At 47.0% G+C, this 25,332-nt stretch overlaps 2 protein-coding genes across 3 annotated transcripts; one reads left to right on the forward strand and one right to left on the reverse strand.

Annotated features, from left to right (window-relative positions):
• Positions 1–5,432: 5,432 nt before the first annotated feature.
• ANAPC15 (anaphase promoting complex subunit 15) lies at positions 5,433–10,371 on the reverse strand. Of its 2 annotated transcripts, none has more exons than XM_033145910.1 (5): positions 10,273–10,371; positions 7,499–7,624; positions 6,889–6,948; positions 5,759–5,896; positions 5,433–5,485 (listed from the first exon to the last, which is right to left on the reverse strand). In XM_033145910.1, the coding sequence occupies exons 2-5, from the start codon at positions 7,616–7,618 to the stop codon at positions 5,438–5,440; spliced, it is 366 nt and encodes a 121-aa protein (XP_033001801.1). In that variant the 5' UTR covers positions 7,619–7,624; positions 10,273–10,371; the 3' UTR covers positions 5,433–5,437. The 2 variants fall into 2 exon arrangements, with proteins under 2 accessions (XP_033001801.1, XP_033001800.1); XM_033145909.1 differs by having other exon boundaries at positions 5,759–5,899.
• A 4,525-nt stretch (positions 10,372–14,896) lies between these two features.
• LOC117044942 (folate receptor gamma-like) lies at positions 14,897–24,545 on the forward strand. Its single transcript, XM_033145735.1, has 5 exons — positions 14,897–14,938; positions 16,109–16,250; positions 18,981–19,169; positions 21,246–21,381; positions 23,996–24,545. The coding sequence occupies exons 1-5, from the start codon at positions 14,931–14,933 to the stop codon at positions 24,265–24,267; spliced, it is 747 nt and encodes a 248-aa protein (XP_033001626.1). The 5' UTR covers positions 14,897–14,930; the 3' UTR covers positions 24,268–24,545.
• The last annotated feature ends 787 nt before the right edge of the window (positions 24,546–25,332 follow it).

Consider the following 25,332-nt stretch of genomic DNA (forward strand, 5'->3'; position numbering starts at 1 on the left):
TTAAGAGTCGTCAACAGGTTTTCCACACCTATCAGCTGATCCCCCATTCCCACCACCCTTCTGAGCAATACCCCTCCCCACTCCCTCACTATATTTAAGGATCTGGTGACTTCCGTTTCAGTGTATCTGAAGAAGTGTGCATGCACACGAAAGCTCATACCAGGAACAAACTCAGTTGGTCTCTAAGGTGCTACTAGAAAGAATTTTCGATTTTGTTTTGACTATGGCAGACCAACACGGCTACCCACCTGTAACTTCCCCTTATGGGGTATTCCGGAGCCCATACACAGTGGGTCCCCCTATCGGTAGGAGAAAATAACGGAGGCCAGCCAGAGGATATTGAGAAGCAAAGCGGCTAGTGAGCCTGATCTTTATTAAACTCTTGCAACACGGTCCCTACTCACCACACACAGGAGGCACCCAGAACAATGGTGTGCAAACCCTTATATAGACTTTTGAAATGGTCCACCTGGTTGCCCAAGACACACACACACCCCTGCCCAAAAAAACCCACATCATATATACATCACAGAAAGAGGCAGTCTACAGCAGAAATCCTGCCTGCCGGGATACCTGATAATGGTCACTGATTGCATTACCTGGGCAGACCGGCCATTCTTTTGTGATGGTTAATACTTTAGTTCCTGAATCCCAGGTCACAGGCTCACCCTATTCAGATACGCCCTTAAGACAGGATTTGCGAGCAAAGGGACAATGGGAAGGCTTTCCTTATTTGCCTCCCTGACTGCACAGGAATATCTGAGGAGAGTCAAAATGACCCCAGGATTGCTCTCCCACACTATTTCAGACACACGGTTCATATATTTAGATATGTGTGCATTTATGAATATTTACAGTGGTACCTCTGGTTACGAACGGGATCCGTTCCGGAGCCCCGTTCGTAACTTGCGACGTCCGTATCATGAAGTGCCGCGTCTGCGCATGTGCGCGATGTGATTTGGCGCTTCTGCGCATGTGCGACGCGGCGAACCCGGAACTAACCCGTTCCGTTATTTCCGGGTCGCCGTGGTGCGTGCGTATCCCAAACGTACCCATCCCGCAGCGTACATAACACGAGGTATGACTGTATTCTATATTTGAGACCTTAAAATTTTTATACCATCACCAATGGGAGCCTAGACAGCTCCTTCCTCAAGAGCCTGAGATGCGGCTATAAAGAGACGGGGTGGTCTCCTGCTTTGCAGGGAGGGAGAGCAAAGGAAGACCCTGCCCTGGTTTGCACACCCCTGCAAACAGCCACAGAAATGGCAGGAATACAAGGAATTGCTGTAGAAATTGGAGTTCTTGGTGATCTCCAGAAGTAAAAAATAAAGAATCCAATAACTCTGGCCAGGCGGGAGATCAGTTTTAAAGTCTTCAAACAGTTTTATTATTATGGTATTTGTTGTGTATTGATTCAAGAGAGCCAGTGTGGTGTAGTGGTTAAGAGTGGTAGACTTGTAATCTGGGGAACCGGGTTCGCGTCTCCGCTCCTCCACATGCAGCTGCTGGGTGACCTTGGGCTAGTCACACTTCTTTGAAGTCTCTCAGCCCCACTCACCTCACAGGGTGTTTGTTGTGGGGGAGGAAGGGAAAGGAGAATGTGAGCCGCTTTGAGACTCCTTCGGGTAGTGAAAAGCGGGATATCAAATCCAAACTCTTCTTCTTCTTCTTCTTCTTCAAGGGTTATAATATCTGTATTACTATTGTCTGTATTCACATTAGGGGAAAGTAACTGCCTTCCTGTTCCAGAAGGAACAGCTACTATTGGTTCATTCAAGTTGCTGCATTTGGATCCTCAGTCTTATTGGTTCCCACCAAAAGGCAGTTTTGTGATTGCTTGAGATTGCTCACTCCAAAATGTATCCTTTCTAGCCAGTCTTTCTGTCCCTATAAATGTAGCGTCCCTCTCCTCAGTTCCCCAGTCTTGTTTGCCTGAATAAAGAGTGTTACATGAAGAAGCTGTCTCCTGCCTGCTATGTCACTTGTTGAATCACAATCCCCACGTTACAACAGTATTGCAACAAATTCCAGTTGAAATAGATTCCAGGACAAGGCCCTGTTTCACTAATTCTTCGTCAGCTAGATTTTCATGGTCAAGTTGTACCAATTCTCTGTATGCATGGCCTTGTCCTGGAATTCGTTTCAACTGGAATTTGTTCCAATACAATAATAATAAAACTGTTTGAAGACTTTAAAACTGATCTGGCCAGAGTTCTTGGATTCTTTATTTTCTTCCCTTCAGGAATATAAGGAAAGCAAAATGACTTTGTTCTCATGCAAATTTCCCGTTTCGGGGCGAGTACTGAAGACCCGCCCACACTCATCTCCTAGCGCAAGACCCGGCCAGTTGTAAAGCTGATCTATTTATTTCTTTGTTTAGTTTGAGTCACTGGGGAATGCAGATCCGAGTTCCTCATGGCAGGCATTGCCAGATGCTAGAATTGAGGCAAGTGAGCTATTTGGATGTCGCAATTTTCAACTGGCAGCTTGAAATCTTCTCTGTCAGCAAACACCCCCCCCCCCGAGATTTCGAAATTGGAATTGATTAACAGGCCTCAGTCTAGTTCAAAAAGAAGGCAAGAGGGGGAACACTGTGAATTATATTTAGAACGCTTAACTTGAACGATTGCAGAGAATAAAATTATCTGCCCTGATCCCAACTGTCTTTTTTTTCCAGTCTGAACAAAATACCAGGGGCAAATGGATGGGGGCTTCACAATTAAAGGAAGGAGTTAGCAAACAGCACCTCTCCTAGATGGCCAGGGGTTGCAGTGTTTAGATGGGCTTTGCTCAAAGGTCCAGTAACCAAATGGGCCCATCTCAGAACCACAGGAAATTCTACAACACCCTGACTGACTGAAGAATGTTGTAAGAAATTAAGGGCACGTTTTTTCTTATAACAAGACCAAGAGAAAAACTATCACAAATTCCTTGTGCTCATTAATTTAATCAGATTTCTGCCCTGCAGTCACCGATGTCACCAAAGCAGTTTACAGTAGCAAAATTTTGTTTTAAAATTACTATAAAAACAGCAGGGCAGGGTAAATCTGTGAAACCAGGCCATCAAAACACCAAACAACAGAAGACGATTAAGCCGGGGCTCAGACATTATTTCAAGTTGCTAGAGAACAGGCCAGATTTAGCCTGGTGCCCAAAAAAAAAGCAATGAAAGGTCCAAGGTGAATATGTGGGGCTTTTGGTTTTAACTGGAAAAGCCTCAAAACCAGTTTAGCACTTGGAGTGGTGTCCAGCACGCTTCCTTCTGCGTTCTCCTGCTTCTCCAGTGCTTTAGCAGAGTTTGTTCAAACTTCTTACTTACTTCTTCTTGCGCAACGGTGTGTGTACCTTTCGTGCCAGCAATTAAACTCCCACAAAGTCTGGGTTGTTTCAAAGCAAAGTACGCTTTATTCCAAGCATATAAATCATAGCCACTTTCCCGGAGAATGGGAGGCCATCATCGCTCCGGTCTCTCCGGTTCAGAACCGAAAGTAAGACTGACCAGAAAATAAACGGTGCGTCACATAAATCACAAAGACATCGCATACAGCAGATAACCCCGGATGTTGTGACACATCCTCATCCCTGTGGGAGGAGCGAACTGTTGAGCTTCTTTAACTCTGAAAGCTCCAAACCTCACAGAATAGGATCAGGGAGGAATTCTCACAATTTGGGTGCCGTCCCTCTCTAAAGTACCTCCCGCCACCCCGCCCTGTTTAACCTCCAAGCAAATTGTATGACACTCCTCAGGTGATACACTCTTTCACTGAGGCCTCTAAAAATATTAGCGGAACAACAGATTCCCTGCCTTGTTTGCGCTGTTGAGCCTGCCTGTTATTTCGCACACCAGTTCTGTCCCAAGCTGAATTTCTGCTTCCGCTACAGTCTGCATGTATTGTTCAAAGAGAAGGAATTGCCTATGCTCTTCCCTTTGTGGCCGGAGGGAGAGATGCTTCTGAATGCCACAGGGAGAGATGCTCTTTTGCTCAGATCCCCCGGGTGGGGGTTCCCCACAAGCATCTGGGCAGCCACTATGAGAACAAGATGCTGGCCAAGATGGGCCCCTACTGGCCTGATCCAGAAGGCTCTTCTCAGATGGCTCAGTCAGTAGAGCAGGAGACTCTTAATCTCAGGGTCATGGGTTTTTTGTTTTTTAAACTTTTATTAAATTTGCTTAGTAGCTTAACATTATTATAATATTCTATGAAAAAAGGAATACAAAACAAACTTAGTTCATGCTACAATGAATAACAACATGACATTATTATATATGGTTCCTGAAGAAAGCTTACATAACAAAATCAGTTCAAAGTACCTTACGGTTTACCATCTCTCTCTCTCTCTCTCTGTCTCTGTCTCTCTCTCTGTCTCTGCAGGCAGGTAGCCATGTTGGTCTACCATAGTCAAAACAAACAAAAAAAATCCTTCCAGTAGCACCTTAGAGACCAACTAAGTTTGTTCTTGGTATGAGCTTTCGTGTGCATGCACACTTCTTCAGATACCCTTGATATTTGGCTCATGTTTAGTCCAAGAGGTCCAGATTATTGGAAAATAGATCGTTTTAAAGAGGGTGTTATGGTTAAAAGTTCTTCTACAACCTCCTCAAAAGCGTTATCTGAAGAAGTGTGCATACACACGAAAGCTCATACCAAGAACAAACTTAGTTGGTCTCTAAGGTGCTACTGGAGGGAATCTCTCTCTCTCTTCCCCCCCTTCCCTTCCCTTCCCCCTCCCCTCCAACCCTCCCCCCTGGTCAGGCCTTCCTTCTTCAGATCTTTATCCATGTACACAGTCTATTCATTCAAGCTTGTATGTTTGGGTTGGCTTCCCCCCTTTCTATCCAATTCCTGTAAAACGGGTCATGGGGTTGAACAGGAAGACAGGGTTGACACCATTTTGACTCTCAGAACTGACCAAATGTTTACCAAATGGGTCTCTGCAAGGAAGGAGGGGTGAGGGATTTAATTGTCCAAGGAATTATAAGGGAATAAGGGCAGATTTTTTTTCTTACAGCACCAGGGAGGAGAAGAAAAAACATAGACCAGATAAGAAAAGGAGGTTTATTGACAAAATTGTTTCTGCCGAGAGCAGAGAACAGACACACACAAACACACACCAAACGCAGACAAAAGACCGGCTCCCTTTGCTGCCAAAGTCAAGCGCTGAACTTCAACTCCTTTCCTTTCTGGAGTTTTTAGCTGCCTCAAACAGTTCAGTAGAATGACAACGAAAGAGCCCAGCAGCACAGCACTTCTGCGGCGGGGGGGGGGGGGGGCGGAATGGGTCCCACTTTCCAGCAAGGATTCAGGGCAGGGCTGGATCAGACACACACCAGCCTGCTTTGCAAGTAGCCCAGCTTGGGGAGACATTCCCCTCTTTTCCTGCTTCACGGAGGACAGATACACATCCAAAGGCTGGATTTAGTTCTTTTTGGAATCTAGATCATCCACTGGTCCTGATCTTGCTCAGCCCCTTCCATATCCACCTGGGGAGGGACACAAAACGATGAACTGTTAAGAGGCCAAGCTGAAAGGGATGCCCACTAAGAATGGAGGACGTGAGCTACGTGCCCAGGCTCCCTGAGCTGCTCAACTCCTTCAGCACTGCACCTCTGCTGAGGCCCTTCCCGTATGCACTGCTGTCTCCCTCATGGTCCGCTGTCTGGCTGCAAGGGCGCCCCAGTGAATCCCGCGGAATTCTCCCCAGATCTAGACGAGGGAACGAGGAAGCCAAGACCCGTGAGGAACCCCCTACCAACCTCATTGATCTCCCCATCATCCGGAGACTCATTGTAGTCGTTCATCTCGTCCATGTCCTGCATGTCCTCATCGTCTTCGGAGTCTTCCTCGCTGTCCTCGTCATCTTCGTCATCCTCTTCTTCCTCCTCGTCATAAGTCTGCTAAGGCAAAGCAAAGGCGCAGCCGTCACTTTCCTGCCAGCCTCTCCTCCCGGCTCCTGTGTGCCACAGAGCGCTCGTCCACAATGTGGGATCTTTCCTGTTCCAGCTCCTGGTCAACGGCTGACTTAACTCTCTGCTCTGCTTTATGTTTTGCAAACTGCCTTGACGCGGCTGTTACCGTTAAAGGCGATATAACAATATTTCAAATAAATTCAACCGTGTGACTTGCCATGTAAGTCCTCAAGACAATATTACAGTTTATCTACAGCCCCTGCTATCCTCAAGGTGGATTGCAGCTTTAAAACATAGGAAGTTCCTCTCAATCCTGCAAGCTCTCCTTCTAAATGATATGAAACACCCGTCTCAGTTCCTTTCCCTTTCTTACAGACGTCACAATCTTCTCAAAAGGAGTCCAGGATTTCTCAGCTCTTATGTTCCATAGCTCCTAAAGGGTAATTCAAATCTCCTAAGCCTAGAATTTCTCACATCCTAATTAAGCCTAGAAGGCCTTGTGCTTTTGCCGCCCCTCCCTGCAAGATATAGGTGCCTGTTTTTCTGTGCACTCTGCAGAAGGTGGTTATAACAGCAACCAGGAGAGCAGAAACCATTCCGCTTTTAAGAGCAACCAGGGAAAGGCTTGATCAGGACCAGAGGGTTTAGCTGGCAGAGGAGGAAGAGGGATGATATGGGGTTGGCAAATGCGAGATCCCGATGTACATGGTCCAAGAGAGAGGAACCATGAGAGGAAAAGACCCAAGATGGAGTGAATCCATTAGGCACATCTAAGTGACGGAGGTAGAGGCAATCCCAGGGCAACATGGCCCTTTCCTCTGGTGTGACATCATTATCTAAGTATGCGATGGTGATAATAATAATGGCAGCCCATAACCTGCCCAAATCCATAGCTCCTTGAACAAACCCTCCCCATCTGGGTCCAGAACACCCCCCGCCCCACCCCAGAGTATGCCAAGGGCTGACATGGTTGTTACCTCGGAGGCAGGCTTCCCAATTGGGACCAAGTTGTTATCTTTCTCAGCGATGCTCTGCAGCTGTGACAAAGGGGGGGAAATGTTGAAAATTAATTCAGAGAGACTATAAAGGACATCCAGAAGGAAGGTTCAAAATGAAGACAGGTGAATTGGGGGGGGGGGGAAGCGGGGCGAAAGGGCAGGTTTTCCAACGGACAAAGTATGGGATTGCCCTCAGGAAAAAGCTCTTTCATTTTCCTGTTCACTTAGAATCCTAGAGTTGGAAGAGACCCCAAGGGCCATCCAGTCCAACCCCCTGCCAAGCAGGAAACACCATCAAAGCATTCCTGACAGATGGCTGTCAAGCCTCTGCTTAAAGACCTCCAAAGAAGGAGACTCCACCACACTTCATGGAAGTGTAGAGTTTAAAGGAGCACAAGAGACATCTAGTCCAATCAATCACAGCTCAAGAATCCCTGACAGGTGGCCAGCCACCCTCTGTTTAAAAACCTCCAATGAACAGCTGTTACTGTCAGAAAGTTCTTCCTAATGTTTGGCAGGCTCCACCCGACAGCCCTGCTCCTTCCTCTTCTTTATTCGCAAAGTCCCCCCTGCTCCTTGGATGGCTCACCCAGGCCTGATGCTGCTGTTCCTGCTGCTGAAGCTCATTCTCATCCACACATGGCCGGTCCAGGTTAAACCACAGCGCCTCGGTGACTCGTGGGAAGAGGGAAGGAAAGAGCGTGGACATGTCTTCCTGAGGGATTGGGAGAAGAAAATGGTTGGTAAAGCACTATAGTCGTCAGCCATGGGACTATAAAGGACAGGGGCAGGTCTGAACCTCTGTACCCGAAGAATGATCCTCCACTCATTGGCCACACAGCCCATGAAACCCAAACCATCGCCACATTGTACCAAGGGATTCCAGTACCCAACGCATGGTCTTCAGCAAACACACCTCAACCTGTCAGTGCTAGAAAAATAAGTACTTGATGCTAACACATATAAATGAAAACAAAATAAAAATAAAAAAAATTCCTTCCAGTAGCACCTTAGAGACCAACTAAGTTTGTTCTTGGTATGAGCTTTCGTGTGCATGCACACGGAAGCTCATACCAAGAACAAACTTAGTTGGTCCCTAAGGTGCTACTGGAAGGAATTTTTTTTATATATTTTTTATTTTGTTTTGACTATGGCAGACCAACACAGCTGCCTACCTGTACGTGTAAATGAAGGAACATTGGTTCATTTTGCATTCTTTTGGATTGGATGTATCTCAGGCATCTCTAGTGAGTGCTCACTAGAAGGACAGATCCTGAAGTTGAGGCTCCAGTACTTTGGCCACCTCATGAGAAGAGAAGACTCCCTAGAAAAGACCCTGATGTTGGGAAAGATGGAGGGCACAAGGAGAAGGGGACGACAGAGGGTGAGATGGTTGGACAGTGTTCTCGAAGCTACTAACATGAGTTTGGCCAAACTGCGAGAGGCAGTGAAGGATAGGGGTGCCTGGCGTGCTCTTGTCCATGGGGTCACGAAGAGTCGGACACGACTGAACGACTGAACAACAACAACAACAACAGGCATCTCAGAGGACCAAGGTAAAGGACCCCTGGACGGTTATGTCCAGTCAAAGGTGACTATAGGGTGGGGCGCTCATCTCGCTTTCAGGCCGAGGGAGCCGGCGTTTGTTCACAGACAGCTTTCCGGGTCATGTGGCCAGCATGACAAAGCGCTTACGGTGCAACGGAACACCGTGACAGAAACCAGAGCACACGGAAATGCCATTTACCTTCCCGCCGCAGCGGTACCTATTTATCTACTTGCGCTAGTGTGCTTTTGAACTGCTAGGTTGGCAGGAGCTGGGACAGAGCAACGGGAGCTCACCCCGTCACACAAACTGCTGACCTTCTGATTGGCAAGCCCAAGAGGCTCAGTGGTTTAGACCACAGCACCACTTGCAGGCATCTCAGAGGAACCAAGGACAGGTGTGTGAATGATATCTGCAAAAGAGCATGCAAATCCAGCTGGCAAGTGGGGCTGGCAAGTTAGGGACCCCAGGGAGAAAATCTCTAGGTGACTTGGAAACCTGTTCAAAAACAGCAGTGGCAAATATTTAAGTAATTAATACATCAAACACAAGCTTCCACTGGGCGTGGGCGGCACTTTCCAGCAACTCTAAACTGCTTCCAAAGGCCAGCTACTGGAAACAGCAAGAGCGGAGAGTGGCTGTTGCCCTCAGGTCCTTTGCCCTCACCCAGCAGGACTCTGCTTGTGTCGTTACAGTGTGCAAATATGGTTCGGCAATTGCCATGTAATTACAATTGAATATAACAATATAATTTATTATTATTATTAATTTGTATACTGCCCTTCACCTGTAGATCTTTTTATTTTTTTTCTTTAACCAATTTATATACCACTTAACAACAATCGTCTCTTAGTGGTTTACAAACATACAATACAAAAATAAAATTAGTAAAAACTATAAAATCTACAATAAACATACCTCCTGGGTTGTTGTTTTTTTTAAAAAAAAAAGGCTTCAGTAGCAGCCAGAAGTTTTTAGTAGGGAAGGGGCCTATCTGACCTCAACTAGAAGGACGTTCCATAAAATTGGCCCTACATCTGCCCAATGCTTTCCCCCCCTAAAAATAAAAAATGTTTAGGGGTACACTCATTTTCACTCAAGAAAATCACCATTTTATAGTTCAAATCAGGAAAAATAAATACAGTAAATGGACAAAAGTACAAAGGGTAGGCAAACTGAGGCCAGGGGGCCAGATGCGGCCCAATCGCCTTCTAAATCCGGCCCACGGACAGTCCAGGAATCAGCGTGTTTTTACATATGAGTAGAATGTGTCCTTTTATTTAAAATGCACCTCTGGGTTATTTGTGGGGCATAGGAATTCGTTCATATTTTATTTTTTTCAAAATATAGTCCGGCCCCCCACAAGGTCTGAGGGACAGTAGACCGGCCCCCTGCAGAAAATAAAGGCAAGCAGTTTATCACATGATGAAAGTTTCCCAGGGCGGTTCACAGCACAAGAGTACAAGACAAGAAACAAATAAAAATAATTATTACGATTATCATATAGAGCATTCAGCTGGGGCTGGGGGGCACCTCCTTGTCTCCCTCCCTCTATGGGGTCAGGATTCCCCACACTTTCTCTCAGGCCCAGGAATACTTGGCGGGGCCCTTGGGGGGGTCACAGAGTGAGACCCCCCCCTCGCACCTATTTTAGGAACTGCCCGGGGGGGGGGTTAATGGGCTCCCCAGCAAGCCAAAGGTCATGACCTCCATCGGCCAACAGCATCCGGGTCATTGAGCCCGCGGTGTCCCCCGGTTCCCCCCCCCCGTTCATTCCCTTCTCTCCTGCCCCACTTTCCCTTCCTTTCTCCCCTCACCTCCCACTTCGCTGCTGAGGGAGAAGCCGGCCCCGATTCGAATCCCCCATGACCCGGAAGCGCTCCTCTGCGGCGGGGTGTTTCGGATCTTGTTTGTTTCCGCCCATCGACGTCGTTCACCGGAAGTGTTTCCCCCTCTTCGCTTTTTTTTTCTAGCTCTAGGTTTTCTACGTGCCCAGTGCGCAGGCGCGTGGGTGGAGCCTCCTCGTCCCCGGCGGCTGGAAAGGCTCGCTGACCCCGCCCCTCCCGGGAGGATCCCTGCGCGCCTGCGCAGTGGAGCCCTGTAGCGTCTCCGGCGCTATTAATGCAGCTGTTAAGGAGGGAGGGGGGAAAGAGGGGCAAGTTATTTGATTGGTTGGTTGATCGATCGATCAAGCAATGAAATAATTTAATTGGTTGATTTAAAAAACACAATTCTTACTTCAAGTTAAACCCTGTTTAATTTAATGGTCAATAAAACCAGATTGGATAGTAAGGGAGGAGTATTTAATGTGCTTGAAAATGCTGCATTTTGGGATGGAAAGAGGCAGCTGGAGAGAATCTGACAGCTGATTGTTTCTCCTGCTAGAGCTGCTTGCATGTGGGCTACTTTCAGCCTCAAAACAAAAAAATGTTCAATAAGGAAAAGACAAGAACAAAAGTTTGCATGAAAGAGGCAGAGGCAGTGTGGTGCAGTGGTTAAAGTGTCGGACCTGGGGGAGAAGAAGGGTTCGAATTCCTCACAGGGTGCATAGCTGTCAACCCTCCCTGCTGTTTCCCAATGCTATAATAAGGGAATTTCCTGCAAAAAAGGGGGAAATGTTGACAGCTATGCGTGACCTTTGTGTAATGTTTGGGTCCCCTAAATCCATGATTGGTCAGAGATGAGTGGATGGAAGCAAGATCCATAGAAAGTGTTGTAACATGGGGATCGTGATTCAGCAAGTGATTTCAACTCTGACATAGCAGGCAGGAGACAGCTTCTTCATGTAACACTCTTTATTCAGACAAACAAGACTGGGGGAACTGAGGAGAGGGAGGCTACATTTATAGGGACAGAAAGACTGGCTAGAAAGTGTACATTTTGGAGGGAACAATCTCAAGCAATCACAAAGCTGCCTTTTGCTGGGAACCAGTAAGACTGAGGATCCAAATGCAGCAACTTGAATGAACCAATAGTGGCTGTTCCTTCTGGAATAGGAAGGCAGTTGCTTTCCCCTAATGTGAATACAGACAACAGTAATACAGATATTATAACCCTTGAATCAATACACAACAGAAAGCAAGACAGATCTTCCTTTTTCTGTTGCAACAGAGTTCCCTCTCCTCCTTGAAAGGAGGTGGGAGAAATCCAGAACAATGGTGCACAAGCCCCCTATAAAGACTTTTGAAATTGCCCACACTGTAGCCTAAGACCACTCCCCAAAACATCATACCTACATCACAGAAGGAGGCGGTCTCCAGAAGAAATTTGAGAGGGTTGCTTCTCTCCTGTTTGCCAGGATGCCTGATGATGCCTTACTTGATCACATTTTTTCCTGAATCTCTTACACATATTGATAGTGTGCTCACTTGCCAGACTGTATTTGCAGAGAGGTGTAAGCCCCTACAGTCCAAAGACAATTGGAATTCCCCCCCCTTTCCTTCCTCCTTGCAGAGAAATATATTGAGGACAATTTGGAAGAGTCAAAATGGCTTCAGGATTGCTCTCCTGTACTATTTCAGACAAGTGGTTTATACACTTACGTATGTGTTTGCCTTGTCCATTTATTAACATTTATTCTATATTTGAGACCTTAGAATTCTTATAACACTCTTAACTGCCTTCTCCATAGCCAGATAAAGGTTATCTCTGAGTACCTGAGCACAACCGACAGAGCAAAGTCTCTTATCTCCGAGGAATCTGCTTTGCCAGCTTTGCAAATCAAGGAAAGGCCCAGGTGCAATTTGGCCTGATCTGACAAGGCAGTCTGCCTGCTGCAAAGTCCTCATCCATGATCTGTGCAGTTTATTAACAACCATAAAAACTGTTTTTCCCAGGAAGGCTGAGTGAGGTCCTGGGCGTACGCCAAGCAGATCTCGTGCATGCTTATAAGCTTCAAAGACTTCAGTCAAGGAGACTCACTGTCGCATGAGAAGTACTTATTCCTGCATTGTACAAATACAGGATGGGTGACGCCTGACTTGAGAGCAGTACATGTGAAAAGGATCTAGGAGTCTTGGTAGACCAGAAACTTGACATGAGTCAACAGTGTGATGCAGCAGCTAAAAAAGCCAATGCAATTCTGGGCTGCATCAATAGGAGTATAGCGTCTAGATCAAGGGAAGTAATAGTACCACTGTATTCCACTCTGGTCAGACCTCACCTGGAATACTGTGTCCAGTTCTGGGCACCACAGTTCAAGAAGGATACTGACAAGCTGGAAGGTGTCCAGAGGAGGGCAACCAAAATGGTCCAAGGCCTGGAAACGATGCCTTATGAGGAACGGCTTAGGGAGCTGGGTATGTTTAGCCTGGAGAAGGGAAGGTTAAGGGGTGATATGATAGCCATGTTCAAATATATAAATGGATGTCATGTAGAGGAGGGAGAATGGTTGTTTTCTGCTGCTCCAGAGAAGCGGACACGGGGCAATGGATTCAAAGTACAAGAAAGAAGATTCCACCTAAACATTAGGAAGAACTTCCTGACAGTGGAATTTGCTGCCAAGGAGTGTGGGGGTTGGACTGGATGGCCCTTGGGGTCTCTTCCAACTCTATGATTCTATGATTCTAGGGGGGGTTGGACTAGATGACCCCTGGGGTCCCTTCCAAGTCCAGTCAACCATTCCTTAAGAAGCGTACAAGAACGGCGGTTCTTTACTCTCCCCAGGCAGCTTGTTCCATTCCTGAACTGCTCACATAAATGCAAACTTTAGACCCCAGAAGGCAGAAAGTCTATCAGTTAAGGAAGTATTGAAACCCCACAGGTGCTCACTTTCCCTGGCTCCTGCTTAAACAGGACAGGATCCCAGCCTTCTCTGCGTAACACAAGGGAACATTGCGCTGTGGGTCAAACGCCAGAGCCCTAGGGCTTGCTGATCAGAAGAATGGCGGTTCGAATCCCCGCGACGGGGTGAGCTCCACAGCGGCAAAGGAGGAAGAGGAAGGAGCAGCCCAAAGGGCTGCTTGTTCCTCCTCCTCCACAGCAGCAAAGGTGAACCGGCTTATACTCGAGTCAATAAGCTTTCCCAGGTTTTTGTAGGAAAATTAGGTGCCTCAGCTTATATTCGGGTCGGCTATATACTCGAGTATATAGGTAGCGATTTTCGGCACCCCCCTCCATAAAAAGCTCAACAAGCCTGGCCAATCGCCCCCCATTTTCTCAAAATGGAGTCCCAAAATATATACACGGGGGAGTCTTATAGATGGGGAAATATGGTATTTTATTACAGTGTTTTAGACTCCCCCACCCCAAATCCCACAATTGCTACAGTTGCTACAATATGAAATTGTGCAACTGTTTCTATTGCTGATGCTTTTTATGAGGAATCGCTTCAAGGTATTTGATGGGATGGGACACGTGTGGCGCTGTGGTCCTTAGGGCTTGCTGATCAGAAGGTTGGCGGTTCGAATCCCGGCGACGGGGTGAGCTCTCGTTGCTCAGTCTCAGCTCCTGCCAACCTAGCAGTTCGAAAGCACGTCAAAGTGCAAGTAGATAAATAGGTACCGCTCTGGCGGGAATCCCAAACCGGAATTAAGATTGCCGGGAAAAATATCAACAACCTCAGATATGCTGATGATACTACCTTGATGTCAGAAAGTGAGGAGGAATTAAAGAACCTTTTAATGAGGGTGAAAGAGGAGAGCGCAAAATATGGTCTGAAGCTCAACATCAAAAAAACTAAGATCATGGCCACTGGTCCCATCACCTCCTGGCAAATAGAAGGGGAAGAAATGGAGGCAGTGAGAGATTTCACTTTCTTGGGTTCCATGATCACTGCAGATGGTGACAGCAATCACAAAATTAGAAGACGCCTGCTTCTTGGGAGAAAAGCAATGACAAACCTAGACAAAGGTGACTGAACGACTGAACAACAACAACCGGCGGGAAGGTAAACGGCGTTTCCGTGCGCTGCTCTGGTTCGCCAGAAGCGGCTTTGTCATGCTGGCCACATGACCCGGAAGCTGAACGCTGTCTCCCTCGGCCAATAAAGCGAGATGAGCACCACAACCCCAGAGTCGTCCACGACTGGACCCAACGGTCAGGGGTCCCTTTACCTTTACCTTTACTCGATGGGATGCAAGTCATGAATGGAAATGAATAGACCAATAGACAAAGCTTTCCTTTGGGGTGCGTTTGAACTCTACGATTCTATGTTTTGGAGCACCTCCCAGGTGACATTCTCTGTCTCCTTGGTGGGGCACGCTTGGCAATGTCCGCTGCCAAGTGGGAGCTCAGTGCTCCTTTGTGCAATCATTGACTGATGATTTCACGGCTGATCTTTGGAACCAGTTCCTTTTTCCAGGAATATCGGGACGTCTGCTTCTTTAAGGCCTAAGGAGCTCTTGGCTTTCATCAGCCGTGCTGCCAGCCCACCTGAGAGAGAGAAAACAGCTGCAGGTGAGATTGCTCAGGTATAAAATGTCCCCTGCTGGGAGGGTTTTTTTGTTTGGTTTGAAAGTGGGTCTTCCTTGGCTGCATGCGCAGGTAAGTGATGGAGGAATGGACTGCTGATCCTTTTGGAACTCACCTGTAGCACCTGCTTAAAAGTGGCTAGAAACTCTTGCCTTGTATGCTTGTGAAGGAGAGTTTTCTGGAATTATAATGCTGTGTTTGGAGCGCTGCTCATCTATCCTCGTATCTTTCCTTTCTTGTTTTCACCTCTTTCTTCCTTATTGTTGTTATTATTTTAAAAAGTGGATAGAAACCTGCTCCTGGCTCCGGTGGATTTGGGTCATGAACTATTCCTCTGGGTTGTTGTTTGTTTTATTACTTATTTCATAAAATTTATTCACTGCTTGAATGTAGAACACACTCGAATCCATTCACGAAAAAAGGAAAAATATAATTGTCGATAAGAAGTACTAGCAATTTAAGATTTTTTAAATGTTAAAATAATAATAGATTCAATCTTGCATCACCTTTTTAAATATCCGGACAGGCTTGTCTATTAAAAAAAAAAAATTTTCAGGAGGCGCAGAGAATACAGGAGGCGCCTGGCCGATGTCAATAAGCAGGGAGTTCCAGAGGGCAGGTTTTGCCACACTGAGAGATCAAGTTCTCAGATATCACTTGGCACCTGTAACTGTGCCAGTTCCGCATATCAAAGCAGTCAAGTGGGCATATAAAGGGCACTTGTTCTCTTTCTGAAGAAGTGTGCAAGCACACGAAAGCTCATACCAAGAACAAACTTAGTTGGTCTCTAAGGTGCTACTGGAAGGAATTTATTTTATTTTATTTTGTTTTGTTCTCTTTCGTAAGGCTTTGTTTTCCAGCAAAAATCAGAATTTAGTGTTTTTTTGTGATTTTTTTTTTTAAACCTGAGAAATCGAATGGGGAAACTGGTTTCCAAAAGTGTGGATAAGGGGAGTTCTCTGCTGATCTTACCTGGGTGGGTAGACACAGTTGGGGGGGGGAGGGAGGGAGGGAGTTAAGGAAAGATGACTGAGGTGTGGGTAGAAACATCTGCTTCAATTTCCTCTCCTGGTTGCAGGCAATGTTCATCACAGCTCCAGACATGCTCAGTTCATGCACTGAGAGCAGCCGACAAAGCCAGGGGGGTCCTTGAGTGCTGCTGCAACTGTTTGGTTCTTTGCATCTGTTCCTCTCTCTCTCTCTCTCTCTCTCTCTCTCCCCCCCCCCCCCCCCAATCTGCAGGGAGATGGCAGCGTGCAGGAGGTTGCTGGGGCTGCTGGCTTTCTTGGCTGCCGGGGCTGCCGATGACTCGCTGCTGAACGTGTGCATGGATGGCAAACATCACAAGACGGAGCCTGGTAAAGAGGATGCCCTGCATGGGCAGGTAGGGCTCTCTCTCTCCCCCCCCCCCCCGGGAATCTGAAACTCGGTTCTATTCCTTGAGCTGAGCCGTGCCACAGAGAGCGAATGGAGGGCAACGGCAGCCTTTGCCAAACCTGGTGCTCTGCTGATAATGTTAGGACTACAACTCCCATCAGTCTCAGCCAACAGAGGTTGGGCAAGGCCATAGCTCTGGAGGAAAGCCAGATTATTGTTTTTAATTTTTGCTAGGGCTATTCTAGGCTGCAGAAGTCTAGTGTCCAGATCAAGGGGAGTAATAGTCCCAGTCTATTCCATCTTCTTGGTCAGGCCCCACCAGTGTCCAGTTCTGGGCACCCCGGTTTAAGAAGGAGGTTGGCATCCTTTTGGAAGGGGCCAGAGGAGAATAACCAACAGGATCCGTGGGCCACAAGTCTGGGTAGTTTTGTATAATAATAACAATTTATTTGTACCCCGCCCATCTGGCTGGGTCTCCCCAGCCATTCTGGGCGGCTTCCATCAAATATTAAAATACATTTAAAATATCACACATTAAAAACTTCCCTAAACAGGGCTGCCTTCAGGTATTTTCTGAATGTCAGGTAGTTGTTTATTCCCTTGATATCTCATGGGAGGGCGTTCCACAGGGCAGGTGCCACTACCGAGAAGGCCCTCTGCCTGGTTCCCTGTAGTTTTGCTTCTCGCAGTGAGGGAACCGACAGAAGGCCCTCGGCACTGGATCTCAGTGTCCGGGCTGAATAATGGGGGTGGAGACGCTCCTTCAGGTATACAGGACCAAGGCCGTTTAGGGCTTTAAAGGTCAGCACCAACACTTTGAATTGTGCTCAGAAACGTACTGGGAGCCAATGTAGATCTCTCAGGACTGGTGTTATGTGGTCTCGGCGGCCACTCTAGGGTTGCCAGGTCTGCTTCCAAAAAATAGCGGACAAGCGGGGGGGGGGGGATTAAATTAAATTATATATTTTCTTACAAACATTTTAACACGTATTAAAATACCATTTCATCATAAAGCTTTTGAATAAAAAAAGTCCACTATTTTGTGGAAAAAAATAGTGAACATAATGTGAAAAAAGTGGACTGTCCACTCAAATAGTGGACATCTGGCAACCCTAGGCCACTCCCAGTCACCAGTCTAGCTGCCGCGTTCTGGATTAGTTGTAGTTTCTGGGTCACCTTCAAAGGTAGCCCCACATAGAGCGCATTGCAGTAGTCCAAGCGGGAGATAACCAGAGCATGCACCATTCTGGCGAGACAGTCTGTGGGCAGGGAGGGTCTCATCCTGCATACCAGATGGAGCTGGTAGACAGCTGCCCTGGACGCAGAATTAACCTGCGCCTCTATGGACAGCTGTGAGTCCAAAATGACTCCCAGGCTGCGCACCCGGTCCTTCAGGGGCACAGTTACCCCATTCAGGACCAGGGAGTCCCCTGGACTGCCTAGACCAGGCATAGGCAAACTCCGGCCCTCCGGATGTTTGGGACTACAATTCCCATCATCCCTGACCACTGGTCCTGTTAGCTAGGGATGATGGGAATTGTAGTCCCAAAACATCTGGAGGGCTGGAGTTTGCCTATGCCTGGCCTAGACAAAGTCTCATTGACGTGGCCCGAAGGAAGGCAGAGCAAGACGTTTGACACCGGTTGGCTGCAGGAGTTGCCGGAAGGAGGCAGACAAGGCGCCATCCAACCGCCTTAGGGACCCCACTCCGGATTTGCGTAGGGTTTACTCCTTAGGTCTGGAATCCAAGCCTTGAGAGCCAGGGCATAGCTGTCAAGTTTCGGATTTGAAAATAAGGGATCAGCAGCCTCACCTATCCCGGGGACAGTCACATGGCAGTGGTGGGCGGAGCCAGAAGCAAAAGTGGGCGGCACTGGTGTGAAGGCGCGCAGTAGGCTTACTGTATTTTGGGAACGCTGCCCGTGGGCTACGACACCTGTAAGCGCGGGAAATGGCTCCCGCTTGCTTTGAGGCTGCAAGGAGGCGAGGTCTTCCCAGTCCCTGGGCAGCAGGGGGAGGGGAGCTGCTTTTCCTTTGAAAAAAACGGGAAATTAAAGGGATATAAAAAAATAAGGGATGGCAGCGGGAAACTGCTTGAAATAAGGGAGATTCCCGGGGGAAACGGGATACTTGGCAGCACTGAGCCAGGGTGTACCTTCCAACCCTATAGTTCTACTGGTGTACGATTTAATGACAAGCTAAATGAGAATAAATTTTTTAATATTTGGAATAGATTTGATTTAAAATAAGAAGTGATAGATTATTTTGGAGTAAAAACAAGATTTTAAGAAGTATGTTTAGTTTAGATTTTTGAATGATTTAATTTTAGAGATGAGAAGTTATTAAAGTAAAATTAGAATTGGAACCAAAGGGGAGAAAACGGGGGATGTCACCGAGTATTGATTCGAACGAGAAAAGTTTTTTTTGTGTGTGTGTGTAAACAAGAATAAGAATTATTGGTGTGTTTTGTTTTGTTGTGGTTTGATTGTGGGGTTTGTGTTTGGGTTTGAGCTGTGTATGTGTTATATTGTTCTTTGTTTTGTAAAAACCAATAAATTCTTTATTTAAAAAAAAAAGAGAGAATAAATTTTACCACTGGCTGGGAAGCAGGGCTTGGGGTGTGAGTGAATGAAAGGCTCCGTGCAACACCCTTGTCTTGTTGTGGCGTGGGAAGGAGGGCGAGGCTCTAGATGAGTTGGCCTTTCCTTCCCCCCCCCACCCCTCTCTTTCCCCATAGTGCTCCCCATGGAAAGAAAACGCTTGCTGCACAAATAGCACGAGTCACGCCGCACACGACGACCAGTCCTACCTGTACAACTTTAACTGGAACCACTGCGGGAACATGTCGCCTGAGTGTAAACGCCACTTCATCCAGGACACCTGCCTCTACGAATGCTCGCCCAACCTGGGGCCCTGGATTAACAAGGTGGGCTTGGGGGGGGGAGGAGCCTCAGCATTTTGTGGGAATGTTGAGGGATGTGGGAGAGGATATATTGTTTTAGATATCCTATCCCAACTTGCGTTTACAAGCTCGATAATATCAGCAGAGCTAACATTCCCCTTTTACTTCATATGCACAGCAGATAGTTTGCATAGACTCGCTAGAGTCATTAAAAATATTGTCCTGGTGTCTTCCCCTTTTTATCCCTCTTTCAATAAGACACTTCACAGTGTTTGGTAAAGTGTATAACGTTTAGTTACAAGTAGTCACACAAGGATCCTAGAGGCAGGCTTAAAAGTTACTAAATAATATACATATGGTGACTTTCTCTTTTTGAGAGAAAGTCCCTCTTTTTACTTTTGGCCTTGTGCCAATGGTGCATTTTAATAATGCTGCTTTTAAACTGTCTTAGAGATCAACACGACAACTGACCAGCGACATGGAGACTCGGCATATATAACAGTTGGCCGCTCCCAACTGTAGAGTTCCATATAAGGAAGTTGGGTTTGACTGCCCCTGTCCTTTTACATCCCACATCCCTCAACATTCCCACACATTTTACCTGTGTACACCTACCCCCCACGCTCCCCCTAAAAGAGAACCGGACCGAATTTGCTGGACTTTGGGTGCCCCGTGTTCTTCCGTGTGTAGAGAAAGGAGTTGCAGGAGTGGTTCTCAAACATTTTCGGGCCACCCCTCCTTGGTTCCACAAACTCGCCCCCCCTACTCTATAGAATGTGTTATAAGAGCCGGTGTGGTGTAGTGGTTAAGAGCGGCAGACTCGTAATCTGGGGAACCGGGTTCGCTTCCCCTCTCCTCCACATGCAGCTGCTGGGTGACCTTGGGCTAGTCACACTTCTCTGAAGTCTCTCAGCCCCACTCACCTCACAGAGGAAGGGAAAGGAGAATGTTAGCCGCTTTGAGACTCCTGGAATCCCACTGCTCAGAGATTGGGGTGGCGTATAACAACATTTCTTGGGCTTTGGGAGCTGACGAAATCGAGCTGCAAGCTGTGCTGGATTTCCAGGGCCGTTAATCTTCAGGTGCGGAGAAGAGTTTGGATTTGATATCCCGCTTTATCACTACCCGAAGGAGTCTCAAAGCGGCTAACATTCTCCTTCCCCTTCCTCCCCCACAACAAACACTCTGTGAGGTGAGTGGGGCTGAGAGACTTCAGAGAAGTGGAACTAGCCCAAGGTCACCCAGCAGCTGCATGTGGAGGAGCGGAGACGCGGACCCGGTTCACCAGATTCTTTTCTTTATACACTTAAATTTTTATTATTTTAAAGAAAAAATATAACATGCACATTAACAAAAACAAACAATATAACATTAATACAAAATAAACACTTAAATCTTAATACAACTATCTTATTTTATTATCATTGTGGGTTGACTTCCTCACGTCCTCTCTTCCTGCGTTCCTTGTATATCATCTTTAGTAATTTCTTTACATTGTTAAAATCATCTTTTTTATTAATTAACCTTAATATCTCTTCTTATCTAATATCCTTATCAATTATTCAAACAGTTAAATACCTTAAATCTATCTTCTAATACAGGTGAAACTCAAAAAATTAGAATATCATGGAAAGGTTCGTTTCTTTCAGTAATTAAACTTAAAAGGTGAAACTAATATGAGATAGACTCATGACATGCAAAGCGAGATATGTCAAGCCTTTATTTGTTATAATTGTGATTATGGTGTACAGCTGAGGAGAACCCCAAATTAACAATCTCAACTTTGGGGTTTTCATCAGCTGTACGCCATAATCATCACAATTATAACAAGCAAAGGCTTGACATATCTCGCTTTGCATGTCACGAGTCTATCTCATATATTAAACTCCAGTAGCTAATGAAAACAATTGCTTACATAAATGGACTTTTCCACGATATTCTGATTTTTCGAGTTTCACTTGTATATCTTTCAGCTTGCTTCCAATCTTTCACCAGATTACGAGTCTACCGCTCTTAACCGCTACACCACGCTGGCTCTTCCACCTCTCCCTAACCTTCCCCCACCCCCTGAATAAATCTAACTTATTCCTCCCCGTGCAGGTGGATCAGACCTGGCGCAGAGAGAGGATCCTGGATGTCCCACTGTGCAAAGAAGACTGTGAGCAGTGGTGGAACGACTGTCGGAATGAGATGACGTGCAAGGAGAATTGGCACGCGGGCTGGGACTGGTCCCAAGGTCAGTTGGTGCTGCAGAGACCAAGAGCTTCCTGGTGCTTCTCCTGCCTCCCATGGCAGTTTGAAGGAGGGGAAAGAGTTGCATGGGGGGACGGACGACTTCTGGCCAAAATAGAGCCGGTTTAAACACGCACCCCTGTATTTTTTGCTCCATAGGACGCACCTAATTTTTAGAGGAGGGAAGGGCGGGGAAGCCCCTCCTTTTTTAAGGATCAGCTCACAGTTGTGCAGCTTCTTTTGCAAAGGGGAAAAGGCCCGTTTTTTTGAGGATCAGCTCAGTTTTGCAGCTTCTTTTGCAAAGGGGAAAAGGCCTGTTTTTTTGAGGATCAGCTCACAGTTGTGCAGCTTCTTTTGCAAAGGGGAAAAGGCCCGTTTTTTTGAGGATCAGCTCACAGTTGTGCAGCTTCTTTTGCAAAGGGGAAAAGGCCTGTTTTTTTGAGGATCAGCTCACAGTTGTGCAGCTTCTTTTGCAAAGGGGAAAAGGCCTGTTTTTTTGAGGATCAGCTCACAGTTGTGCAGCTTCTTTTGCAAAGGGGAAAAGGCCCGTTTTTTTGAGGATCAGCTCACAGTTGTGCAGCTCCTTTTGCAAAGGGGAAAAGGCCCCTTTTTTTGAGGATCAGCTCACAGTTGTGCAGCTTCTTCTGCAAAGGGGAAAAGGCCTGTTTTTTTGAGGATCAGCTCACAGTTGTGCAGCTTCTTTTGCAAAGGGGAAAAGGCCCGTTTTTTTGAGGATCAGCTCACAGTTGTGCAGCTTCTTTTGCAAAGGGGAAAAGGCCCCTTTTTTTGAGGATCAGCTCAGTTTTGCAGCTTCTTTTGCAAAGGGGAAAAGGCCTGTTTTTTTGAGGATCAGCTCACAGTTGTGCAGCTTCTTTTGCAAAGGGGAAAAGGCCCGTTTTTTTGAGGATCAGCTCACAGTTGTGCAGCTTCTTTTGCAAAGGGGAAAAGGCCCATTTTTTTGAGGATCAGCTCACAGTTGTGCAGCTCCTTTTGCAAAGGGGAAAAGGCCCCTTTTTTTGAGGATCAGCTCACAGTTGTGCAGCTCCTTTTGCAAAGGGGAAAAGGCCCCTTTTTTTGAGGATCAGCTCACAGTTGTGCAGCTTCTTCTGCAAAGGGGAAAAGGCCTGTTTTTTTGAGGATCAGCTCACAGTTGTGCAGCTTCTTTTGCAAAGGGGAAAAGGCCCGTTTTTTTGAGGATCAGCTCACAGTTGTGCAGCTTCTTTTGCAAAGGGGAAAGGCCTGCTTTTTTGAGGATCAGCTCACAGTTGTGCAGCTCCTTTTGCAAAGGGGAGAAGCCCCGTTTTTATGTGGTTCAACTCCCAGTTCTGCAGCTTCTTTAGGAAAGGAAAGGGAGCCGTTTCTACAGTTTCCTGACAGATAATCTAATCAGCCAGTCACATGTCGCTGGGAAAACAAACAGCCCCCGTCTGCAGAACATTCAACAATGGAGGCCTGGGCAAGGGGGCGGGGCTGGAAGGAGAGCCAGCGATCCACCACACATTCGCTCCATAAGACGCACAGACATTTCCCCTTACGTTTCAGGAGGGGAAAAGTGTGTCTTATGGAGTGAAAAATACTCTACGCCCCTAGTTTATTTCAAACCCAAGGGTGTGGAACTAGACCAGGTCAGAGGGCCAGTTCCTTATCTCCACCACCCAATCGCAGGGCCAAGTCTGAGAGGCGAGTGGGGCGCTGGGTGGGTCATGCATACAATGGAGCTGAATGTTGGAAGAATCAGGACACATAAAAGGACGGACTTCTTTACACTGTGCATGGTTAATCTGTGGAACTCTCTGCCACAGGAGGCAGCGGTGGCCTCCAGCTTGGATGGCTTTAAAAGAGAATCGGACAAATTCACGGAGGAGGAGAGGGCTATTGATGGCTCCTAGTCAGGGTGGCAATGCTTCTGATTCCTGGTTGCTGGGAACCCCCGGGAGGGCAGTGTTGTTCTTGTGCTTGAACCCTGCTTGGCCTGATCCAGCAAGCCCTTGTTAATGTTCTTACAGACTTGACGGTCCAGGCGAGTGGTTGTTGTTGTTTTTTTTGTGTGTGTGTGTCTGGCTGTGCACTAATGCCGACTCGGTTTTAAAAACGAATTGTCCAAATCATTTGGCCAAATTCAAAATTGTGGGTGGTATCCAGACAGGCAATGAATGAAGAAGTAGTGTCAATTCAGGGGAGGGTGAAAGGTTGTTTTCTGCTGCTCCAGAGAAGCGGACACGGGGCAATGGATTCAAACTACAAGAAAGAAGATTCCACCTAAACATTAGGAAGAACTTCCTGACAGTGAGAGCTGTTTGTTAGTGGGATTTGCTGCCAAGGAGTGTGGTGGAGTCTCCTTCTTTGGAGGTCTTGAAGCTTGACAGCCATCTGTCAGGAATGCTTTGATGGTGTTTCCTGCTTGGCAGGGGGTTGGACTGGATGGCCCTTGGGGTCTCTTCCAACTCTAGGATTCTTAAGGCGGCCGTCCTGGCTGCTAGGGACAGATTAAGTTTTGTTACGATGCCAACTTGATGTCTGGTGACTCTCCTCCTTTCTCTGGGATGGGTAGCAGCCACCTGAGCATCTCAGAACGACAAGCCTTGCTTTGCCCTGGCATCTCTTCCCTTCCATTCCAGGGCATAACCGGTGTCCCCATGGGTCAGCGTGTAAGCGGCTGGAGTCTGTCTTTCCTACACCACGGGACCTGTGTGAGAAGATCTGGAGCAACTCCTACAAATACACCACCTTCACGAGGGGCAGCAAGCGCTGTATCCAGATGTGGTTTAACACAACGCAGGGCAACCCCAACGAGGAAGTGGCAAAGTACTATGCCAATGCCGGGGCAGTTCTCTCGCCCTGGACGCTCCTGGCCTCGCTCTTCTCTGCCCGCCTAGCAACCCTGCTGTGAACTTTGCAAGGGACTTCTCTGATCCCTGAAGAGTTTTGACCCTGCAAAATTGCCCTGGGATTTCCAACTTCCTCCATCGCGGTGAGAGTGCTCTTGTTCCAGGTTCCCACTAAATAACACTTCCAGCTTCCCTGTAAGAAAGGTTTATCTTCCGGGACTTCCTCCGAGCATTGTTTCAGCTTCTGTTCATTTCTGTCGCCTTGGCAAACTTGGGTCTGCTCACGGGGACATGGAAAGAAGGTGCTGGTGGCCTCTAGTAATGGGGGCGTTTGCAATCCCTGGGATCCTAAAACTGGAAGAAGGAATAAAAGCCTGTTTCTTCAGTTCGATTTGCTGTTGTGTGCCCTTTGCTTTGTCCATGGAGTTTTCTTGGCAGAGATACTGGAGTGGTTGCCAGTTCCTACTCCAGGAACTGCAAGGAAGAGGGTCGATGCCTGATTGTCAATGCCTAGCCTTAAATACTTGCTTCCCACTGAAGGGGAGTGAGTGGTGGAGAATTTTATTATCACTTATTAATATTATCCTGTTACAGGTGGGTAGCCGTGTTGGTCTGCCATAGTCAAAACAAAATAAAAAATTCTTTCCAGTAGCACCTTAGAGACCAACTGAGTTTGTTCTTGGTATGAGCTTTCGTGTGTATATTGTTCTTGGTATGTGTATCTTGTTCTTGGTATGTTCTTGGTGTGTATTGTTCTTGGTATGAGCTTTTGGTATCTGAAGAAGTGTGCATGCACACGAAAGCTCATACCAAGAACAAACTCAGTTGGTCTCTAAGGTGCTACTGGAAAGAATTTTTTATTTTGTTTTAATATTATCCTGCCTTTTTCCTGGGCTGAGACTCAAGGCAGCTTTGTTGTTGTTCAGTCGTTCAGTCGTGTCCGACTCTTCGTGACCCCATGGACCAGAGCACGCCAGGCACCCCTATCCTCCACCGCCTCCCGCAGTTTGGCCAAACTCATGCCAGTTGCTTTGAGAACACTGTCCAACCATCTCATCCTCTGTCGTCCCCTTCTCCTTGTGCCCTCCACCTTTCCCAACATCAGGGTCTTTTCCAGGGAGTCTTCT

This window comes from Lacerta agilis, chromosome 4 (assembly GCF_009819535.1).
Source record: "Lacerta agilis isolate rLacAgi1 chromosome 4, rLacAgi1.pri, whole genome shotgun sequence".
Lineage (NCBI taxonomy): Eukaryota > Metazoa > Chordata > Lepidosauria > Squamata > Lacertidae > Lacerta > Lacerta agilis.

What these genes read in the sequence shown, in the direction of transcription:
- ANAPC15 (XM_033145909.1), bottom strand. Translation starts at nt 7,618, where the DNA reads ATGTCCACGCTCTTTCCTTCCCTCTTCCCACGAGTCACCGAGGCGCTG. An exon ending in AACAGCAGCATCAGGCCTGG is followed by an intron (nt 6,949 to 7,498) that starts GTGAGCCATCCA and finishes CCTTTGTCACAG; the next exon opens with CTGCAGAGCATCGCTGAGAA. An exon ending in TTGGGAAGCCTGCCTCCGAG is followed by an intron (nt 5,900 to 6,888) that starts GTAACAACCATG and finishes GCTTTGCCTTAG; the next exon opens with CAGACTTATGACGAGGAGGA.
- LOC117044942 (XM_033145735.1), top strand. An exon ending in AGGATGCCCTGCATGGGCAG is followed by an intron (nt 16,251 to 18,980) that starts GTAGGGCTCTCT and finishes CTTTCCCCATAG; the next exon opens with TGCTCCCCATGGAAAGAAAA. An exon ending in GGGCTGGGACTGGTCCCAAG is followed by an intron (nt 21,382 to 23,995) that starts GTCAGTTGGTGC and finishes CTTCCATTCCAG; the next exon opens with GGCATAACCGGTGTCCCCAT.